General features: G+C 47.2%; 1 protein-coding gene across 1 annotated transcript in view; it reads left to right on the forward strand.

Moving 5' to 3' along the window:
* Positions 1 to 19,913, forward strand: part of LOC143814896 (vang-like protein 1) — a 234,770-nt gene that overhangs the window by 32,392 nt on the left and 182,465 nt on the right. The window contains exons 2-3 of the mRNA XM_077293567.1: positions 882 to 924; positions 6,284 to 6,392. Coding sequence (XP_077149682.1) covers positions 884 to 924; positions 6,284 to 6,392 — 150 coding nt within the window. The 5' untranslated portion in view covers positions 882 to 883. The remainder of the gene's footprint in view (positions 1 to 881; positions 925 to 6,283; positions 6,393 to 19,913) is intronic.

Consider the following 19,913-nt stretch of genomic DNA (forward strand, 5'->3'; position numbering starts at 1 on the left):
GTACAGGTCAGACTGTGCAGTGTGGATAAGGTATGAGTTGTGGTGTACAGGTGAGACTGCAGTGTGGATAAGGTATGAGTTGTGGTGTACAGGTCAGACTGTGCAGTGTGGATAAGGTATGAGTTGAGATGTACAGGTGAGACTGTGCAGTGTAGATAAGGTATGAGTTGTGGTGTACAGGTGAGACTGTGCAGTGTAGATAAGGTATGAGTTGTGGTGTGCAGGTCAGACTGTGCAGTGTAGATAAGATATGAGTTGAGATGTACAGGTGAGACTGTGCAGTGTAGATAAGGTATGAGTTGTGGTGTACAGGTGAGACTGTGCAGTGTAGATAAGGTATGAGTTGAGATGTACAGGTGAGACTGTGCTGTGTGGATAAGGTATGAGTTGTGGTGTACAGGTCAGACTGTGCAGTGTGGATAAGGTATGAGTTGAGATGTACAGGTGAGACTGTGCTGTGTGGATAAGGTATGAGTTGTGGTGTACAGGTGAGACTGTGCAGTGTAGATAAGGTATGAGTTGAGATGTACAGGTGAGACTGTGCTGTGTGGATAAGGTATGAGTTGTGGTGTACAGGTGAGACTGTGCTGTGTGGATAAGGTATGAGTTGAGGTGTACAGGTAACACCGTGGTTCACGGAGCTCTGAGCTGATCTCATTTGTCAACCTTCTCTGCTGTTAATATTTATCTGGGAGTTTCCAGATCCCTTCTCCGACTTTGCACCATGCTATGCACCTGTACTTTGTGGTTTCAGTCCTTAAACTTATGGTTTTTGGGAGGTGTGACCTCATCGGCCTTTTATCCCCCTTCCTACACAGATAAGATGTTGTAGAACTTTTCTTTGGCCTTTGCTCTAATCTGAATGGAGTTTTCTCTTACAGGAATGGAAGCTGGAAATGTGCACAACCAATACAGATGTGAGAGGTGGGCCGCCCATCTGCTTGCACGCTGTCTCCATGTCCTCTCTCCACCTTATACAGTATCTTCTCTCACCTGGCCACTCATTCCAACATCCATCCTTCCTCCAACTGTCCTGCTATCTATTAACCCAACCTTTATTCCTCCATTTATCCACCCTCATCAGTTTCTCATCTTCCACCATTCACACACACCTGCTCCCACTTTCCTGTCTTGTAAACCAGGGATCAGTGTCACCCAGGTATCTAAATATCCAAACATGTCCAATACAAGCCTTGGAGCTATCACTCCATCCATTTATTGCTGCATCGTGGAACATATACTGTCAGTTGTTCCACAACCCATCTGTCATTCCTTCCACTTGTACCATCACCCAACAATCCTCTCATTCTACCAACCCTCTATCCATCCCTCCACTCATACAGCCACTGCCACTTACCTATCTATTCCTCAACCCATACTGCTACTCAACTATCCATCCCTCCACCCATACTGCCACTTATCTATCTATTACTCAACTCGTACTGCTACTCAACTCTCCATGCCTTCACTCGAATAGCTACTCAACCAGCCTTCCATCCACTCATATTGCCACTTACCTATTCCTCCACCTGTGCTGATACTCAACCATCCTTGCCTGCACCTGAACTGCTACTTATCTATTTATTCCTCCACCCGTACTGCCACTTGTCTATCCATCCCTCCACTCGTACCAATACTCAACTATTCATCCGTCCACCCGTACTGCCACTTATCTATTTCTCAACTCATACTGCTACAGAACTATCCATCCCTCCACTCGTACTGCCACTTATCCCTCCACCAGTGCTGCCACTTATCTAACTATTTCTCCACTTGTACCGCTACTGAACTATCCATCCCTCCACCCGTACCACTACTCAACCATACTTGCATCCACCCATACTTCCACTTATCTATTCCACCACACATGCTGCTTCTCAACCATCCTTGCCTGCACCTGTACTGCCACTTATCTATCTATCTATCCCTTCACTCTTAACGAAGCTCAGATATCCATCCTTTCACCTGTGCTGCCACTTATCTATCAATCCCTCAACTCGAAAAGCTACTCAACTATCCGTCCCATCACCCATACTGCCACTTATCCATCCCTCCACTCGTACTGCTACTCAGCCATCCTTCCCTGCACCAATACTGTCACTTATCTATCTATTCATCCACTTGTGCCGCTAACCAACTATCCATCCCTCCACCCATACTGCCACTTATCTGTCTATTACTCAACTCGTACTGCTACTCCGCTATCCATCCCTCCAATCAAAAAGCTAGTCAACCATCCTTCCATCCAGGCATACTGCCACTTAAGGAGGTAGTAGAGGATAGCGGCGCTGTTACATTTGAAAGAGGCGGACTGCAGCAGGTGAAACCCTATATCACTACTAGGGTATAAAAAACGAAAAAGGTAGAAATATGTACACACACAGTGTACACACACCCGCGCTACGTCCTACGTTGCATTTAAGTAATATCACTACTAATGTGAAATTTACCTGCTTGACAGAGTGAGATGAGCGGTTTTGATAGTGGCACAGGTCAAATCAAAGATAGTATAAATGTATTTACTATAAAAGAATAGTAAGGGTATTTAGTTAGTTATATGTAAAAATGGTCTGTCTGAGTGCATGAATATATACACACATTGATGGCGTTGTTCTATAATCAAGAGCTGGATCGCTCGTACTCTGGCCCTATGGCTGCATTTTATTGATGACATCTTTTTTACTTGGGAGGGCAATGACGACTCTCTACACCAGTTTTTAATTGACATAAATAAAAATGATTTTTTTTTCTTGAATTTACAGCCACAACAAGTAGAGAGAACGTACATTTTTTAGATCTAAACATTTTTATCTCAGAAGACCGCATCCAGACATGCACTTACATAAAACCAACGGACTCCAACAGTTTTATATCTGTAAATAGTTGCCATCTTCCAACATGGCTATTGAACGTGCCCCGTAGTCAATTTGTTAGGTCACACCGCAATTGTACCAGTTCCCTAGATTACACTAGGGAAACAGACGTTTTAATTAAAACATTTTTGAATAAGGGTTATGACCACCAATTTTTAACAGAAGCAAGAGATCGTGTGCAGGAGATACCAAGGGGAGACTTTTTATGTGATAAGATCGTGACGGATAAACAACAGGACCGGATCTCCATACCAATTATCACCCAGTACAATTCCAACACCATATTGCTAAAAAAAATTGTGAATAAGCACTGGGACCTCCGAAAAGATGATAAAATAAGTGGAGACAGAATATCAATACGACCCAAATTCGTTTTTAGAAAAGCACGGAACCTAGGACTAACGATTGCACCCACAGTAAAAAATCCGAAACGACAAAGCAATGGAAAGGGACCATTCAACCAGTTAATGAAAGGCTTTTTTTCCATGCAAAATGTGCAAATCAGTGGCCCCAACCAAACAAAAATGTGTGCTATCCCACAACGGGACACAAATTGACATTACAGATTTCATAACGTGCACAACACAAGGAGTAATCTATGTGATCGAATGCCCGTGCAAAAAACAGTATGTGGGGCGCACAAAACGGCCCCTTCGTAAAAGGATTAATGAACATTTATGCAACATTCGCAATAAATATGATTTACATCCTCTGTCCAGACACTTTTCAAAGTACCATAAGGGATCCACCCTTGGAGTGAAAATAACAGGTATCAAAGTGGTCCAAAAAGACTGGCGGAATGGCGATTTCATCAAACTTATGTCACGAGAGGAAACCCGCATGATTTTTGAATTAGACACTCTAAGACCAAAAGGACTGAAGAATGAGGTGGAGCTATTTGCATTTGAATAAATTATGCTAATCAGGACGCATGTATTTAAGGATGACCAGCGTAGGGGGAGCCAACCCTGATGAAGGAATCCGCAGTAATTCCGAAATGCGTAGGTCATTGGCTCCCACTACGCCCCGTACCTTCCCAGAGAAGCATCACGTGACTGACGATCACGTGACCCGGATACTGAAGGTCCTCCTGAAGGTCCTTCTCAATTCTCAGTGAAGAGTTCTAGCTACGCGCACGCCTGTCACCGGCTGGGACAGCGCGTGCTGAAGACTCCGGAAGACCCCGTGCATACAGCCACCGTAAAGGAAAAAGCAGGAACCCGCCAGCTAAGTAGCTTTGCCTTGTACATTATCGTTTTGCTGACTGTCGTCTCAGCGCCATCTGGGACTCCTGCATTCCACATCAACCTATGTAGCTGCAGCATATAGTTATCAAGCAGCGCATGATCTGAGGACTCTGTACCAGCGCATATTAGGAACAGGTATTCAGGAACCTTTTACTCTGTAATTGTGAGAGACTGTGACACCAATTAAGGAATATATGTAGGTTTTTTTCTCTTTCAGATCGATATCCTGAGTGCATTAGTCTACATTACAGACACCTTGAGTACGAGCGATCCAGCTCTTGATTATAGAACAACGCCATCAATGTGTGTATATATTCATGCACTCACAGACCATTTTTACATATAACTAACTAAATACCCTTACTTTTCTCTTATAGTAAACACATTTATACTATCTTTGATTTGACCTGTGCCACTATCAAAACCGCTCATCTCACTCTGTCAAGCAGGTAAATTTCACATTAGTAGTGATATTACTTAAATGCAAAGTAGGACGTAGCGCGGGTGTGTGTACACTGTGTGTGTACATATTTCTACCTTTTTAGCATACTGCCACTTATCTATTCCTCCACCCGTGCTCAACTATCCTTGCCTGCACCCGTACTGCCACTTATCTATCAATTATTGTCCTCAACTCTTAAGGTACCATCACACTCAGCAACTTTGCAAAGAGAACGACAACGATCCGTGACGTTGCAGCGTCCTGGATAGCGATCTCGTTGTGTTTGACACGCAGCAGCGATCAGGATCCCGCTGTTCCATCGCTGGTCGGAGCTAGAAGTCCAGAACTTTATTTCGTCGCCAGGTCGGCGTGTATCGTCATGTTTGACATCAAAAGCAACGACGCCAGCAACGAGCATAGGGGGCGTCTCCTTCTATCCAGTCGGTACACTCCGGCTGTTTGACATGGCGCTAACAACCAGCGAGAACGAGAAATGAGTCGCCTTTATGTCACTGGATCGCTCCTGCATCGTTCTGGAGTTGCTGTGTTTGACGTCTCTACAGCGACCTAAAAAGCGACGCTCCAGCGATCTAGTTTAGGTCGGCTCGTTGTCTATATCGCCGCAGCGTCGCTGAGTGTGACGGTACATTTACTGCTACTTAATTATCCAAACCCTCCACCCGTACTGCCACTTATCTATCCATCCCTCCACTCGTACTGCTACTGAACTATCCATCCCTTCACCCATACTGTCACTTACCTATCTGTTCCTCCACTTGTAGTGCTACTTAATTTTCCATCCCTCCACCCGTACTGCCACTTATCTATCCATCCCTCCACTCGTACTGCTACTTAGCCATCCTTCCCTTCATCTGTACTGCCACTTATCTATGTATTCTTCAACTCATACCGCTACTCAACTCTCCATCCCTCCACCAGTACTGTCACTTTTTCTATTTATTTCTCCACTCATACCACTACTCAACCATCCTTTCCTACACCCATGCTGCCTCTTATCTATTTATTACTCTACCGATACTGTCCCTCCACCTGTTCTGCCACTTATCTATCTATTCCTCCACTCATACCGCTATGCAACTATCCAAATCTCCACCAGTACTGTCACTTATCTATTCCTCCACTTGTATTACTACTCAACCATCCTTCTCTCCACCCGTACTGACAATTTATCTAGCTATTCCTCCACCCATACCACTAACCAACTATACATCCCTCCACCAGTACTGCCACTTATCTATCTATTCCTCAACTCATATCGCTACTCAACTATCCATCACTCCACCCGTACCCCCATTATTTATCAATCCACTCGTAATGCTACTCATCTATCTTTTCTTCCATTCGTACTGCCACTTGTCTATCTATTCCTCCACTCATATTGCCACTCAAATATCCATCCCTCCACCAGTACTGCCAGTTATCTATCTATCCTTCGACCCGTACTGCCACTTACCTATCTATTTCTCAACTTGTACAGCTACTTAACTATCCATCCGTTCTCCCGTACTGCCACTTTTCTATCTATTCCTCTACTGGTATGGCTACTGAACTATCCATCCCTCCACCTGTACTATTTATCTATCTATTATCTATCTATTTTGTATCTATCTATTATCTGTCTATTATTTATCTATTATCTATCTATTTTCTATCTATATGTCCCTATGTAAAGTGTAAGAGAAGCTTTTCTTTCTTTCTAGTGATAGAAGTCCTGATGACCGGGAGTCGGTCACCGTGAAAGAATCTACAAGTGACTACCTGTTGCCAGCGGTGGGCTCTGGAGGAGGAGAGGAGGAAGACGAGGGGCAGGTGGGATACGTCGGTTTATCTGCCCGTCTCATCTAATTATCTTAACACTATCACTTGAATTGAAATTAGTTTTTTGGACAGGACAAATACACATTAGCCCCCCGAAGACTAGAGACCTGGGGTGGGAGCTGTGTGGGTGATGGATGAGTGCATTCAGGGTGGGGTAGAGGAGAACATGGCACGTTTCTCCTCAGTCTATGGATGAACTTCTACCAGAAGAACATATACAGTATGTTCCCTTCCTCTTACATGGTCCTGAAGAGATCAGAGTCTCCTGAGGTGAGTGTCCCTCACTGCTGAGTATTTGGTGCAATGTAGCAGGAAGTGGGTTTCATCCTCCAGGGTCTCCTGGTCACAGTGTAGGCGCAGTCTGTCCTCCCTGGGCTTCTAGCTCTGTCTGTGCCCGCCGACCTTGATGGCACTGAGTCTATACCGGCTCAGGATCTGGCGGTCTCTGGGGTCCGAGAGTTTCTCCAGATATGGAGCCAGTCTGTAGTCTCTCTGTAGACTCTAGTATAAGGGCGGTCTCTGAGAGACAGCACTGTGTGAAAGTATGTGCCCCCTTCCACTGTGAGTTAAAAGCAAGTGCCCCTCCTCTGTATCTGTGTGATATAAGTATGTGCCCCCTCCTCTGTGAGGTAAAAGTATGTGCCCCCTCCTCTGTGAGGTAAAAGTATGTGCCCCCTCCTCTGTATCTGTGTGGTATAAGTATGTGCCCCCTCCTCTGTGACGTAAAAGTATGTGCCCCCCTCTGTATCTGTGTGATATAAGTATGTGCCCCCTCCTCTGTGAGGTAAAAGTATGTGCCCCTCCTCTGTATCTGTGTGATATAAGTATGTGCCCCCTCCTATGTGAGGTAAAAGTATGTGCCCCTCCTCTGTATCTGTGTGATATAAGTATGTGCCCCCTCCTATGTGAGGTAAAAGTATGTGCCCCTCCTCTGTATCTGTGTGGTATAAGTATGTGCCCCCTCCTCTGTGAGGTATAAGCATACCTCCCAACTTTAGGGGAAGGGAAAGAGGGACAAAGTCAGGCAAATTTTAGGCCACACCCATTTCACAACTAGCCACGCCCCAACCACACCCATTTAGCACTTCTGATCACAATGTTTCGTTAACAATAATTATGAACAAAAAAATATGGCCACACACGACGCTCCATACTGTACAATGGCCATTGGCCACATTATGCTCCATACTGTATAATGGCCCCACATGATGCTGCGTACAGTATACTTGCCCCACGTGATGGTCCATACAGTATAATGGCGCCACATGATGCTTTGTACAGTATAATGGCCCCACACGATGCTGGGTATAGTATAATGGCCACACATGGTTACCCCACCCCCATCATTGCCTTCTCCATCAGTACACACAAACACCTTTCACCGCGCTCCCTCGCAGCAGCCGGCAGCTTCCACTCCCACGGCGCTGAATGGTGTCATCCAGCTGCGCCGCTGACTGCTGTATCCAGCATTACAGCTCAGTCCCCATAGAATGTAATACAGCACAGCCCCATAGAATATAATGCTGCACAGCCCCCATAGAATGTAACGCAGGCAGGTGGCAGCCCCCATAGAATGTAACGCAGGCAGGTGGCAGCCCCCATAGAATGTAAGGGGTGCTGCACCAGGTTGGTGGAGAATCCGATGGATGGGTACCAGGGGGAGAGTGGGAGCGGGGTGCGCGCACCATGGGGAGACAAAGTTTAGTTTGTCAGTCCTCCTATGCTGTCAGAGTCTCTGCTGTAACCGCAGCAGGGCAGCGCTGCATGGAGAGGGGGAGAGACACATACATTCACTTACAGTCTGGAGATCCGCTCGCTGCTCCCGCGGTCACACAGACACGGAGTGTCTCACAACTCTGCCCCCGTGCCAGAAACCAGTCCGGGTGCTGCCGCTCTGTCCTCAGAGTCCGCCCACGTCTATAGTTGAGGAGGAAGCCGGAGGCGGGCGGTGAGGCAACTCAAGGGGGCGTGGCTACAACGCAGTCCCAGGGAACGGAACGAACAGCGGGTACTAATCGGGCTCTCTCTACGTCCCGGAAGTGGGCGGGGCTTCACCGGCGGCCGCAAATTCGGGATTTTAAATGCCCGAAGCGGGACAGCGGGACCCCGGTGCCAAAGCGGGACTGTCACGCTGAAATCGGGACGGTTGGGAGGTATGTATAAGTGTGTGCCCCTCCTCTGTATCTGTGTGGTATAAGTATGTGCCCCCTCCTCTGTATCTGTGTGGTATAAGTATGTGCCCCCTCCTCTGTATCTGTGTGGTATAAGTATGTGCCCCTTCCTCTGTGAGGTATAAGTATGTGCCCCTCCTCTGTATCTGTGTGGTATAAGTATGTGCCCTCTCCTCTGTGAGGTAAAAGTATGTGCCCCTCCTCTGTATCTGTGTGGTATAAGTATGTGCCCCTTCCTCTGTATCTGTGTGGTATAAGTATGTGCCCCCTCCTCTGTATCTGTGTGGTATAAGTATGTGCCCCTTCCTCTGTGAGGTAAAAGTATGTGCCCCTCCTCTGTATCTGTGTGGTATAAGTATGTGCCCCTTCCTCTGTATCTGTGTGGTATAAGTATGTGCCCCCTCCTCTGTATCTGTGTGGTATAAGTATGTGCCCCTTCCTCTGTGAGGTATAAGTGTGTGCCCCCTCCTCTGTATCTGTGTGGTATAAGTATGTGCCCCTTCCTCTGTGAGGTATAAGTATGTGCCCCTCCTCTGTATCTGTGTGGTATAAGTATGTGCCCCTTCCTCTGTGAGGTATAAGTGTGTGCCCCTCCTCTGTATCTGTGTGGTATAAGTATGTGCCCCTTCCTCTGTGAGGTATAAGTATGTGCCCCTCCTCTGTATCTGTGTGATATAAGTATGTGCCCCTTCCTCTGTGAGGTATAAGTGTGTGCCCCCTCCTCTGTATTTGTGTGGTATAAGTATGTGCCCCTTCCTCTGTGAGGTATAAGTGTGTGCCCCTCCTCTGTATCTGTGTGATATAAGTATGTGCCCTCTCCTCTGTGAGGTATAAGTGTGTGCCCCTCCTCTGTATCTGTGTGGTATAAGTATGTGCCCCTTCCTCTGTGAGGTATAAGTGTGTGCCCCCTCCTCTGTATCTGTGTGGTATAAGTATGTGCCCTCTCCTCTGTGAGGTAAAAGTATGTGCCCCTCCTCTGTATCTGTGTGGTATAAGTATGTGTCCCCTCCTCTGTGTGGTAATGGTGTGGTATGTGTCATGGTCACGGAGGCTGGGGTACTCGGTAGCCAGGCAGGCAGTCTATCAGGGATATCACAGTGGCGATTGCCCAGCACCGTGGCCCTGACTGGACAAATAAAAGGGGAATATTTACAGGGAATAATAAGCTGGAGTTCACTCCACTAAGTGGGTAGAATAAACCTTCCTTTCTGTGCCCAACAGTTTGGAGATTCAACCGTTTATGAGCTGATGTCCTTCCTGCTTGTCTATTCTGCAGCAGCTCCAGCCAGCATACATTCCAAAGTTTTTGCAAGCTGTTCTCTTGGTCCCAGCTCTGAACCATCTATAATGTGGTGCTTCTGAGTCGCCCACCAGGGCCATGGCATACCCGGTACCGGGTCCGGTGCTTACAGGGGGATGTCACGGTGGCTGCGACCCGGTCCATGGCCCTGGGCGCCCATGTAAAAGGGGAAGGTCTTTAAAGGGATTTGGTGAATAAAGTCTTTTGTTTGCGACGCCACCTGTGGTATTCGGTCAGTGGGGACCGACACTGCTTTAAGGGGTCCTGGGTGATGTTATGGCAGCTAGATGGTATAACTTCCCACAGGTGAAGTATATCCCCAGGGCTCCCGGTGTGTAAGTGGAAGATGGTGAGGAGTGCAGTGAAGAACGAGGACACAGGATTGCAGTCTCTTTACCTTATTTACTGAAGACTTCAGCAGCCACAGTCCAGATCACTAGATCACAGGGCAGGCAGGGTCCGGCTGACTTGGAGGCAAGTTAGGAGTCCCCTTATCCAGGTAGAGATCAAAGCCTTCCTCTAGCGCCGTGGTGGTGTAGTCCCTTGCTGCCTATGGCTTCAGATAAGGTCCTCACAGTTCGTCTCTGTCCCCCATATAGGATAGGACAATACCTGCATGACAGGTAACTCGAGCCTGTTTATAGGGACTCTAGCACGCCCTGGGCTCTATGTGTTACTTTGTCTCAGGTGTGTGTGGCGGACAGGTAACTTGCAGTTCAACTGTCCTGCCAGTCTCTGATGTAAGTCGTGGAGTCCCTTACAGTCCTCGGTGTTCTGGCTACCGGTGTCTGCGCCTCAGAAGGAGGCAGCCTGCTCGTGGCTGGTCTCCCACTGGTCTCCTTGCCTGTGCTCCTCTCTCCTACATGCTCACTGCAATGTATTCGGCTTTCGTATAATCTCTTCCCGGGAGCTGCAGCACTGCGGCTACACAGCTCCGTACACCTTCTTCTGCCTCGGACTGCTCCAGTCCGCTTCTTGGCACAAACTGTCTAACTTTCCCTACAAACTGCCATATATATGGGGAGTCACCTAATAAATAGGATCAAAAGCTCCCCCTGGTGGCCTGGAGTGTGAACATGTTGCATGTTTGTGTTTACCTGGTGACAGTTATCCCTTCTTGCCTCCAAACGTAACATCACCTCCCCGTGAGGGAAGAAATGCTACTGTGACGACCAGGACCCTGGGGCGCCACACTTCTAGTGCTGCAGGGGTGGCTGTTGTGAACTCTGTTTTTGGGCTCCCTCTTGTGGTCACAAGTGGTACTGTGTGAGTGCTGTCTTTGGGCTCCCTCTGGTGGCTCTTTGTGTCTTTCTGCAGGTCTGAGGCGGATCAGCTGTCTCGTTATCTGTTAGCTGTTTTCCTATTTAGCTCACCTGGACTTTCAGTGTTTGCCTGCTGTCGATGTATTCAGTGCTATCTTGATCCTCCTGAATTCCTTCGCTATCAGTCTCTCCAAGAGAAGCTAAGTTTTCTGTTTGGTTATTTTTTGCTCATTAGTGTTCAATATGTTTTTTGGTTATTTACTTGTCCTTGTCCAGCTTGCTAATATGTGATTTCCTTGCTTGCTGGTAGCTCTAGGGGGCTGAGTTTCTCCCCTCACACCGTTAGTTGGTGTGGGGGTTCTTGTATTCTCAGCGTGGATATTTTGTATAGGGTTTTTTACTGACCGCACAGTTCCCTGCCTGTTTTCTGCTATCTAGTATTAGTGGGCCTCATTTGCTGAATCTGTTTTCATTTCTACGTTTTGTATTTTCCCCTTACCTCACCGTTAATATTTGTTGGGGGCTTACTATATCTTTGGGGTCATTTCTCTGAGGCAAGTGAGGTCTTACTTTCTCTATAGGGGTAGCAAGTTTCTCAGGCTGTGTCGAGACGTCCAGGAATTTAGGCACGTTCACCGGCTACTTTCAGTGTGTTTGGTTAGGATCAGGTTTGCGGTCAGTCCAGTTACCACCTCCCTAGAGCTCGTTCTATGTTCAGTAACTTAGCTAGTTCATTCTGTGATCCTCAGCCACTAAGGATCATAACAGGTGGCCAAGGACCTTCAGTCCCTTAGTCTCCAGATTCTTCTCTCAAGGTTTGCAATCCCTGGTAGCCCAGGACTCTAGTCTCCTGTTCTCTTCCTAATCCTAGGGTGAGCCTTCCCTTGCTCCAACCCCTGGAAACTCCATGTGCTCCTTCTTCCCTTCCCTTCCTTACACTACACTGCTCTTACTCCTCCCCCAGCCAGAAGAGGCAGTCACCCTACAAACTAGGTGCTTGTGCTTCCCCTTCTGATCAGGGGTCAGGCTTGTGTGTGGATGCATGGTTTACTTAGTGTAGGGAGCTCCATTTACTTCCAGACACGATACAACCACCAGTTAGGGAGGCAATATCATTGTTGCAGCCGGACCGCAGGGGCACCACGTATGTGCCCCCTCCTCTGTGAGGTAAAAGTATGTGCTCCCTCCTCTGTGTATCTGTGTGGTGTATAATTATGTGCCCCTCCTCTGTGTATCTGTGAGGTATAAGTATGTGCCCCCTCCTCTGTGTATCTGTGTGGGGTATAATTATGTGCCCCCTCCTCTGTGTATCTGTGCAGTATAAGTATGTGCCCCCTCCTCTGTGTATCTGTGCAGTATAAGTATGGGCCCCCTCCTCTGTGTATCTGTGCAGTATAAGTATGTGCCCCCTCCTCTGTGTATCTGTGCAGTATAAGTATGTGCCCCCTCCTCTGTGTATCTGTGCAGTATAAGTATGTGCCCCCTCCTCTGTGTATCTGTGCAGTATAAGTATGTGCCCCCTCCTCTGTGTATCTGTGCAGTATAAGTATGTGCCCCCTCCTCTGTGTATCTGTGCAGTATAAGTATGTGCCCCCTCCTCTGTGTATCTGTGCAGTATAAGTATGTGCCCCCTCTGTGTATCTGTGCAGTATAAGTATGTGCCCCCTCCTCTGTGTATCTGTGCAGTATAAGTATGTGCCCCCTCCTCTGTGTATCTGTGCAGTATAAGTATGTGCCCCCTCCTCTGTGTATCTGTGCAGTATAAGTATGTGCCCCCTCCTCTGTGTATCTGTGCAGTATAAGTATGTGCCCCCTCCTCTGTGTATCTGTGCAGTATAAGTATGTGCCCCCTCCTCTGTGTATCTGTGCAGTATAAGTATGGGCCCCCTCTGTGTTTCTGTGCTAGGTATAAGTATGTGGATCGGATGTGGTCTACTGATAACACTTGGCTCCGGCTCTGCTGTGATCCCAGGGTCAGCGCTCTGTGCTCCGCTTTCTTACATGAGAGGATGGGATGTGATCTGCTGATGACACTCAGCTCCGGCTCTGCTGTGATTGTGATCCCAGGGTCAGCACTCTGTGCACCGCTCGCTGTATGAGCCCTAAGGCTGCGTTCACACTTCCGCGTGAGGGTTGATCCCAGAGGCAGAGACCCATTGTTTCCCCGCTGCCCCCCTAGTTGTACCTCAGTTGCTTCTGTATATGGGAGATTCCTCGCTTCCAAGCCAATATTAACCCTTTGTCCATCACATTTTTACTCATTTATCACTAATGAACAAATCTGTGAAATGGCAGCGAATGTGAAGCCTCCAATTCGCATCTGTGTCTCACGGATCATATAGACCTGAATGACCCAATCTGATCCTTGGATTGGATCCACAAAGGATTAGATTAAGACCTTCTCTGAGTCTCAGGGATCTACCAGATCCATGTTTTTTACGATGTTTGGATACATTCATTCTACTCTATGGGACAAAGTGCTCCTTGAGAAAAAATAAATTGGACCGCACTGAGAGCACAGTCAGGATCACATCGCAGTGCTCAGACCAGCCAGCAGCTCTCCTGACCCGAGTGTGACAGCTGTGGAACACGGACAACGATCACATCGCAGTGCACGGACCAGCCAGCAGCTCTCCTGACCCGAGTGTGACAGCTGTGGAACAGGGACAATGATCACATCGCAGTGCGCGGACCAGCCAGCAGCTCTCCTGACCCGAGTGTGACAGCTGTGGAACAGGGACAACAATCACATCGCAGTGCACGGACCAGCCAGCAGCTCTCCTGACCCGAGTGTGACAGCTGTGGAACACGGACAACGATCACATCGCAGTGCACGGACCAGCCAGCAGCTCTCCTGACCCGAGTGTGACAGCTGTGGAACAGGGACAATGATCACATCGCAGTGCACGGACCAGCCAGCAGCTCTCCTGACCCGAGTGTGACAGCCGTGGAACAGGGACAATGATCACATCGCAATGCACGGGCACACCAGCAACTTTCCTGACCCGAGTGTGACAGCTGTGGAACATGGACAATAATCACATCGCAGTGCACGGAGTGGCTGACGGCTTTTCTGACCCAAGTGTGACAGCCTTATAACATGGATGATAATCACATCGCAGTGCACGGACTGGCCAGTGGCCTTCCAAACTCGAGTGTGACAGCCGGGGAACATGGACGATGATCAAATCGCAGTGCACGGACAGGCCAATGGCTTTCCTGATCTGAGTGTGGCAGCTGTATAATGTGGCTGAAAACCACATCGCCATGCATGGACCGGCCAGTGGCCTTCCTGACCCGAGTGTGACAGCCATGGAACACAGACGACGATCACATCACAGTGCACAGACTGGCCAGCGACTCACTGTATAGAAATACACTCAGGTCAGGAGAGCCACCGGCCGGTCCCAGCACTGCAATGTGATCCTCGTCCATATTATGCGGTTGTTACACTTGGGTTAGTAGAGCCGCCGACCGGTCCAAGCACTGCAAAGTCTTCGTCGTCCATATTACTTGGCCATCTGACTGCGCCCTCAGTCTAAGTTCCTGCTGAGAGTATTTGGTGCAGAACATCTGCAGTATCAAAAACTCATCAAGTAACCTAATCTGCATTTTTCTCAGCTGCGTTTTTTTGTCTCTTTTTGGTGTCATGTTTTCATTAAAGTTACTTTCTTTTGGAAACTTCCGAATACTTCGCTTTCTTAAGACCTCATTGATAAAGTCACGTGCAGGTTACATGCGCTGACATGATTGTTGGGGGAGGGAAGGATCAGGCATGTACTACCAGACTTGTCATGGTTCACAGCATGCTGCCAACAATATGTCCAAACAATATGTCAGGGATCCCGGGGAGGATACCTTTATTGTCCCCACCACTGACACCAATTTGTCACGAACCAGGAGTTGTTTGGGTTGCCCCTGGTTCCTTCTGAAAGGGATTTATCTATATCCCACTTCCCAGTTCCAGTTTGAAACTTGCACCCCCTTACCCTCAGGTCAGGTTAGGTACTGCACTTAGGTTAATTAGTCACCAGAAAGGCTGCCTGCTATGTACTGGCTATTGGGCACGCTGCAGCGAGGGCAATGTAATTACTCCCACACAGGCGGGAACAAAAATTATCAATGCCGCCGTCGCTACAAAGATTCCCAATCGCAGAGAACAAAGTATGCTGCCACCAGCTCCGATTCCACCAAAGGTTAACGGGTCCGGAGCCAACTCAAATTAGTAGCGTAATTCACTTCAGAGGATGCACCGTTCCTTCACAGAGCAGGAGGAAACAGCTAGTAAAATATATATTTTACTCCATAAAAAGTTAGGCAGTGTTTACAAAGTATAAAAGATATTACAAAGAAGATAAAATCATGTGTACATTACAGATTACAAAATAAAATAGGATGAACATTGAAAGAAAATACTTACAGGTCGGTCAAACAATTTCATATCAGCTTGGTGGCCGTTTGCTCAGGAGATACATCCAGGTGCATTAGAACAGCTGTGCCGAGCTGTTGCTAGCTCACTTCCTGGACCCAAAAACTTGCTTCCAACTCAGCAGGGGTGAAGATATGTCCTCTGTCGTGACATCACTGAGTGGGCTGAGTAATGATATGCCCCCTTTTCCCAATTATTTACATTTTTGGAAGCCCCCAGACAAAGCATTCCTTGGTCAAGGGGAAGGAGAAATGAGTGGCTTTACAGGATTGGTCACTGCAGTTGAAAAGCCACACCCTGCTCACACATTAGTATCAAGTTGCACAGTGTCTCTGCCATAGGCTTTGCTTGTGGTATGAGCGAATGCAGGGGGAAGAAAGGGGGGTCAAACCTGCACTGTGTGTAGAAAGCTATGTAGCCTTCTGTAACTAATCTCACAATATGACATTCTTGACATTATCTTGACACCTCCCCCTTTTGGACTGCGCTACGGAGGCAGAACCTCTTGGTACTCCTCTATGCGCACCTCAGCAGGTTCATCCTGGCGAGACAACCCATCTGCATTGCCATGCTCCCAGCCCATTTTGTGTTCAATGGTAAAGTCATACTGCTGGAGGGCAAGGCTCCAGCGAAGCCAACTTCCGTTGGTTCCACACATGGCTTGTAGCCAGCGCAGAGGGTTGTGGTCGGTCACCACAGTGAAGGTGCGACCGTACAAGTAGGGCTGCAACCGTTGCAGGGCCCAGACTATGGCCAGGTACTCCTTCTCGATGGTGGAATAGGCCACTTCCCTCAGCAGAAGCTTCCGGCTCAGGTACAACACGGGTTGCTCATGGTTCCCCAAGTCGACCTGGCTGAGCACAGCACTGAGGCCAAACTCCCCCTCATAGCCATCAGTCCAGTCGACTGTGGGGTAGCTTCTTCCTGGAGAGGTCCGTCAAGAGTTTTGCCAGGCTACTATAGTTCTGTACGAAGCGTGCATAGATAGAGGTAAGCCCATCCCAATATCTCATGGTCAATAATAGCACCCGAAAAATAAAAAAAATAGAAAAAAAGTGATATAGTTGTGCTGACGCACTCTCGCTCAATAGATGTGCAGATACGAGTGATCTAGGATCACTCCGCATCTAGGTAGGCATTGAGTTAGGTGGGTGTCTAGGGAAAGATCACTCATATCTGCACATCTATTGAGTTAGAGTGCGTCAGCACAACTATATCCCTTTTTTTCTTTTTTGGGTGCTATTATTGACCATGAGATATTGGGATGGGCTTACCTCTATCTATCTGTTGAAATAGAGGCTGTTAGTGGCTAGGAAAATATCACTCCAGCTACATTAGGGGAAGTGGTCTCCTTTTAGTATCCTATAGCCCAGACCATATAGGCAATTCTACTGAGGGGTATCTACACTATGTGTTTCTAATATATTTAATAAAGGTTATATATTTTAATGGGGTTTTTTCAGTAAACTGTTGTATTTTCCCTTTTTGGTTATTATAGTTTGTAAGATTATAAAAGATATTACTAAGAAGACAAAATCATGTGTACATTGCAGATTACAAAATAAAATAGGATGCACATTGAAAGAAAACACTTACAGGTCGGTCAGATCATTTCATATCAGCATGGCGGCCGTGTGCTCAGGAGATACAGGTGAATTAGAACAGCTGTGCCGAGCTGTTGTTAGCTCGCTTCCTGGACCAAAAAACTCACTCCCAACTCAGCAGGGGTGAAGGTATGCCCTCTGTCGTGACATCACTGAGTGGGCTGAGTAATGATATGCACTCTTTTCCCAATTATTTAGGGGAAGGGGGAAGGAGTGGCTTTACAGGATTGGTCACTGCAGTTTAAAAGCCACACACTGCTCACACATTAGTATCAAGTTGCACAGTGTCTCTGCCATAGGCTTTGTGGTATGAGCGAATGCAGGGGGGAGAAAGGGGGTTGAAGCTGCAGAGTGTGTGTAGAAAGCCATGTCACCTTCTGATACTAAACTCACAATATGACATTTTTGGTATTATCGTGACAAGACTCCTGACTGGTTACCAGCAGAGATGTCTGACAGCGGCTCTCTCATGGATAACACAGAAGAACTCAATGTACGCGAGATTCCTTGTTGTGGGTAAATCATCTTTTATCAATTTATGTAAATCGTCTCTTCCAGGCTCTGGGGAGGACGCTGCCCGGAGTATAACTCTGCCCCCATGCTTCATCTCTATATACCTTGCATCCCACCAGCGTATCTCTGTCCCTGTGACTAGACATGAGCGAACGTGTTTGGAAAAAGGTTCGGCAGGAATGTAGCACATTAGGATTCGTGTTCGCTTTCACAAGCATTTTTACTCAAAGTCGGCAAAATTCAGTCACAGTTCGGTAAATCATTGTGTTTCCACTAATGCTTTTGTTATTACTTTGGCTAGGATAGTGGAGCTTTATGATGAGCGGGGGACGGGGGGACAAAGTTGATGAAAGGACGGGGTGTGGGCAGGTTAGTGGAGCGGCGCCTGTGTTTTTTTTTTCACTTAACTTTGTGTGTTGATTCTGATAACCAATCAGGATGCAAAAACCATCCCCCCTGATAATGGGGGGAAAAGTTGGCATTTGGTGCATTGTTGTGAGTTTGGTTTTTGGGCTCCCCCGGTGGTCACTGGTGGTACTGGACTTGTGTGCTTCACTTTCTCTGTTCACCTGTTTCCATCAGGATATGGGTGTATCCTATTTAGCCTTGCTGCTCAGTTATTCTAGTGCCGGCCATCAATGTAACCAGAGCCTTTCTGTTGCATGTTCCTGCTTCTAGACTACTATCAGCTAAGTTGGACTCTTAGTCCTAAGTTTGTTTTGCATTTTTGTTCCAGTTCACAGTTATGTTATTTTTCTGTAGCTGGAAGCTCTTGTGGGCCGAAATTGCCACTCCGGTGTCATGAGTTGACACATGAGTCTTAAAGTAATTTCAGGATGGTATTTTAAGGTCTGTCTTTTCCTCTATTAGGGTTAGTTAGTCCTCCGGCTGGCGCTAGGCGTCTAGGGATAAAACGTAGGTACGCCACCCAGCCACTGTTAGTTGTGTGGTAGGTTTAGCTCACGGTCAGCTCGAGATTCCATCACCCAAGAGCTGTTCTGTTATTTATGTTCTCTGACGTTCCCTTGCCATTGGGAACCATGACAGTATGGCCGGCCCAGTGTTAAAACCGTTGGCAGAAGAAAGGAGAGAAAAAGAAGTCTGCAGATTTTTTTTTTTATTTTTTTTCCTCTGAGCTTGCTCTATAGTTGACTTAGTTGCATTTCTGCTCTAATTGCAGCCTTTGTCTCTCTCTCTCCTTCTAATCCTTGAATGGTTCTGATCTCACCTGATTAAAATGGATCCTCAGAGTTTGGCTACAGGTTTGAATAATCTTGCTACGAAGGTTCAAAATTTACAGGATTTTGTTATTCATGCTCCTATATCTGAACCTAGAATTCCTATACCAGAATTTTTCTCCGGGGATAGATCTCGTTTCCTGAATTTCAAAAATAATTGTAAATTATTTCTTTCCCTGAGATCTCGCTCCGCTGGAGATCCCACACAGCAGGTTAGGATAGTAATTTCCTTGCTGCGGGGTGACCCTCAAGACTGGGCATTTGCATTGGCACCCGGGGATCCTGCGTTGCTCAATGTGGATGAGTTTTTTCTGGCTTTGGGGTTGCTTTATGAGGAACCTAACTTAGAGATTCAGGCTGAAAAAGCCTTGATGGCCCTATCTCAAGGGCAAGATGAAGCTGAAATATACTGCCAAAAATTTCGTAAATGGTTTGTGCTTACTCAGTGGAATGAGTGCGCCCTGGCGGCGAATTTCAGAGAGGGTCTCTCTGATGCCATTAAAGATGTTATGGTGGGGTTCCCTGCACCTACAGGTCTGAATGAGTCCATGACAATGGCTATTCAGATTGATCGGCGTTTGCGGGAGCGCAAACCTGTGCACCATTTGGCGGTGTCTTCTGAGAAGGCTCCAGAAAATATGCAATGTGATAGAATTCTGTCCAGAAGCGAACGGCAGAATTTTAGGTGAAAAAATGGGTTGTGCTTCTATTGTGGTGATTCAACTCATGTTATATCAGCATGCTCTAAACGTACAAAAAAGGTTGATAAGTCTATTTCAATTTGCACTTTACAGTCTAAGTTTATTCTGTCTGTGACCTTGATTTGTTCATTATCGTCAATTACCGCGGATGCCTATGTCGACTCTGGCGCCGCTTTGAGTCTAATGGATTGGTCCTTTGCCAGGCGCTGTGGGTTTGATCTAGAGCCTCTGGAAGTTCCTATACCTCTGAAGGGTATTGACTCTACACCATTGGCTAGTAATAAACCACAATAC

This window comes from Ranitomeya variabilis, chromosome 3 (genome assembly GCF_051348905.1).
Source record: "Ranitomeya variabilis isolate aRanVar5 chromosome 3, aRanVar5.hap1, whole genome shotgun sequence".
Lineage (NCBI taxonomy): Eukaryota > Metazoa > Chordata > Amphibia > Anura > Dendrobatidae > Ranitomeya > Ranitomeya variabilis.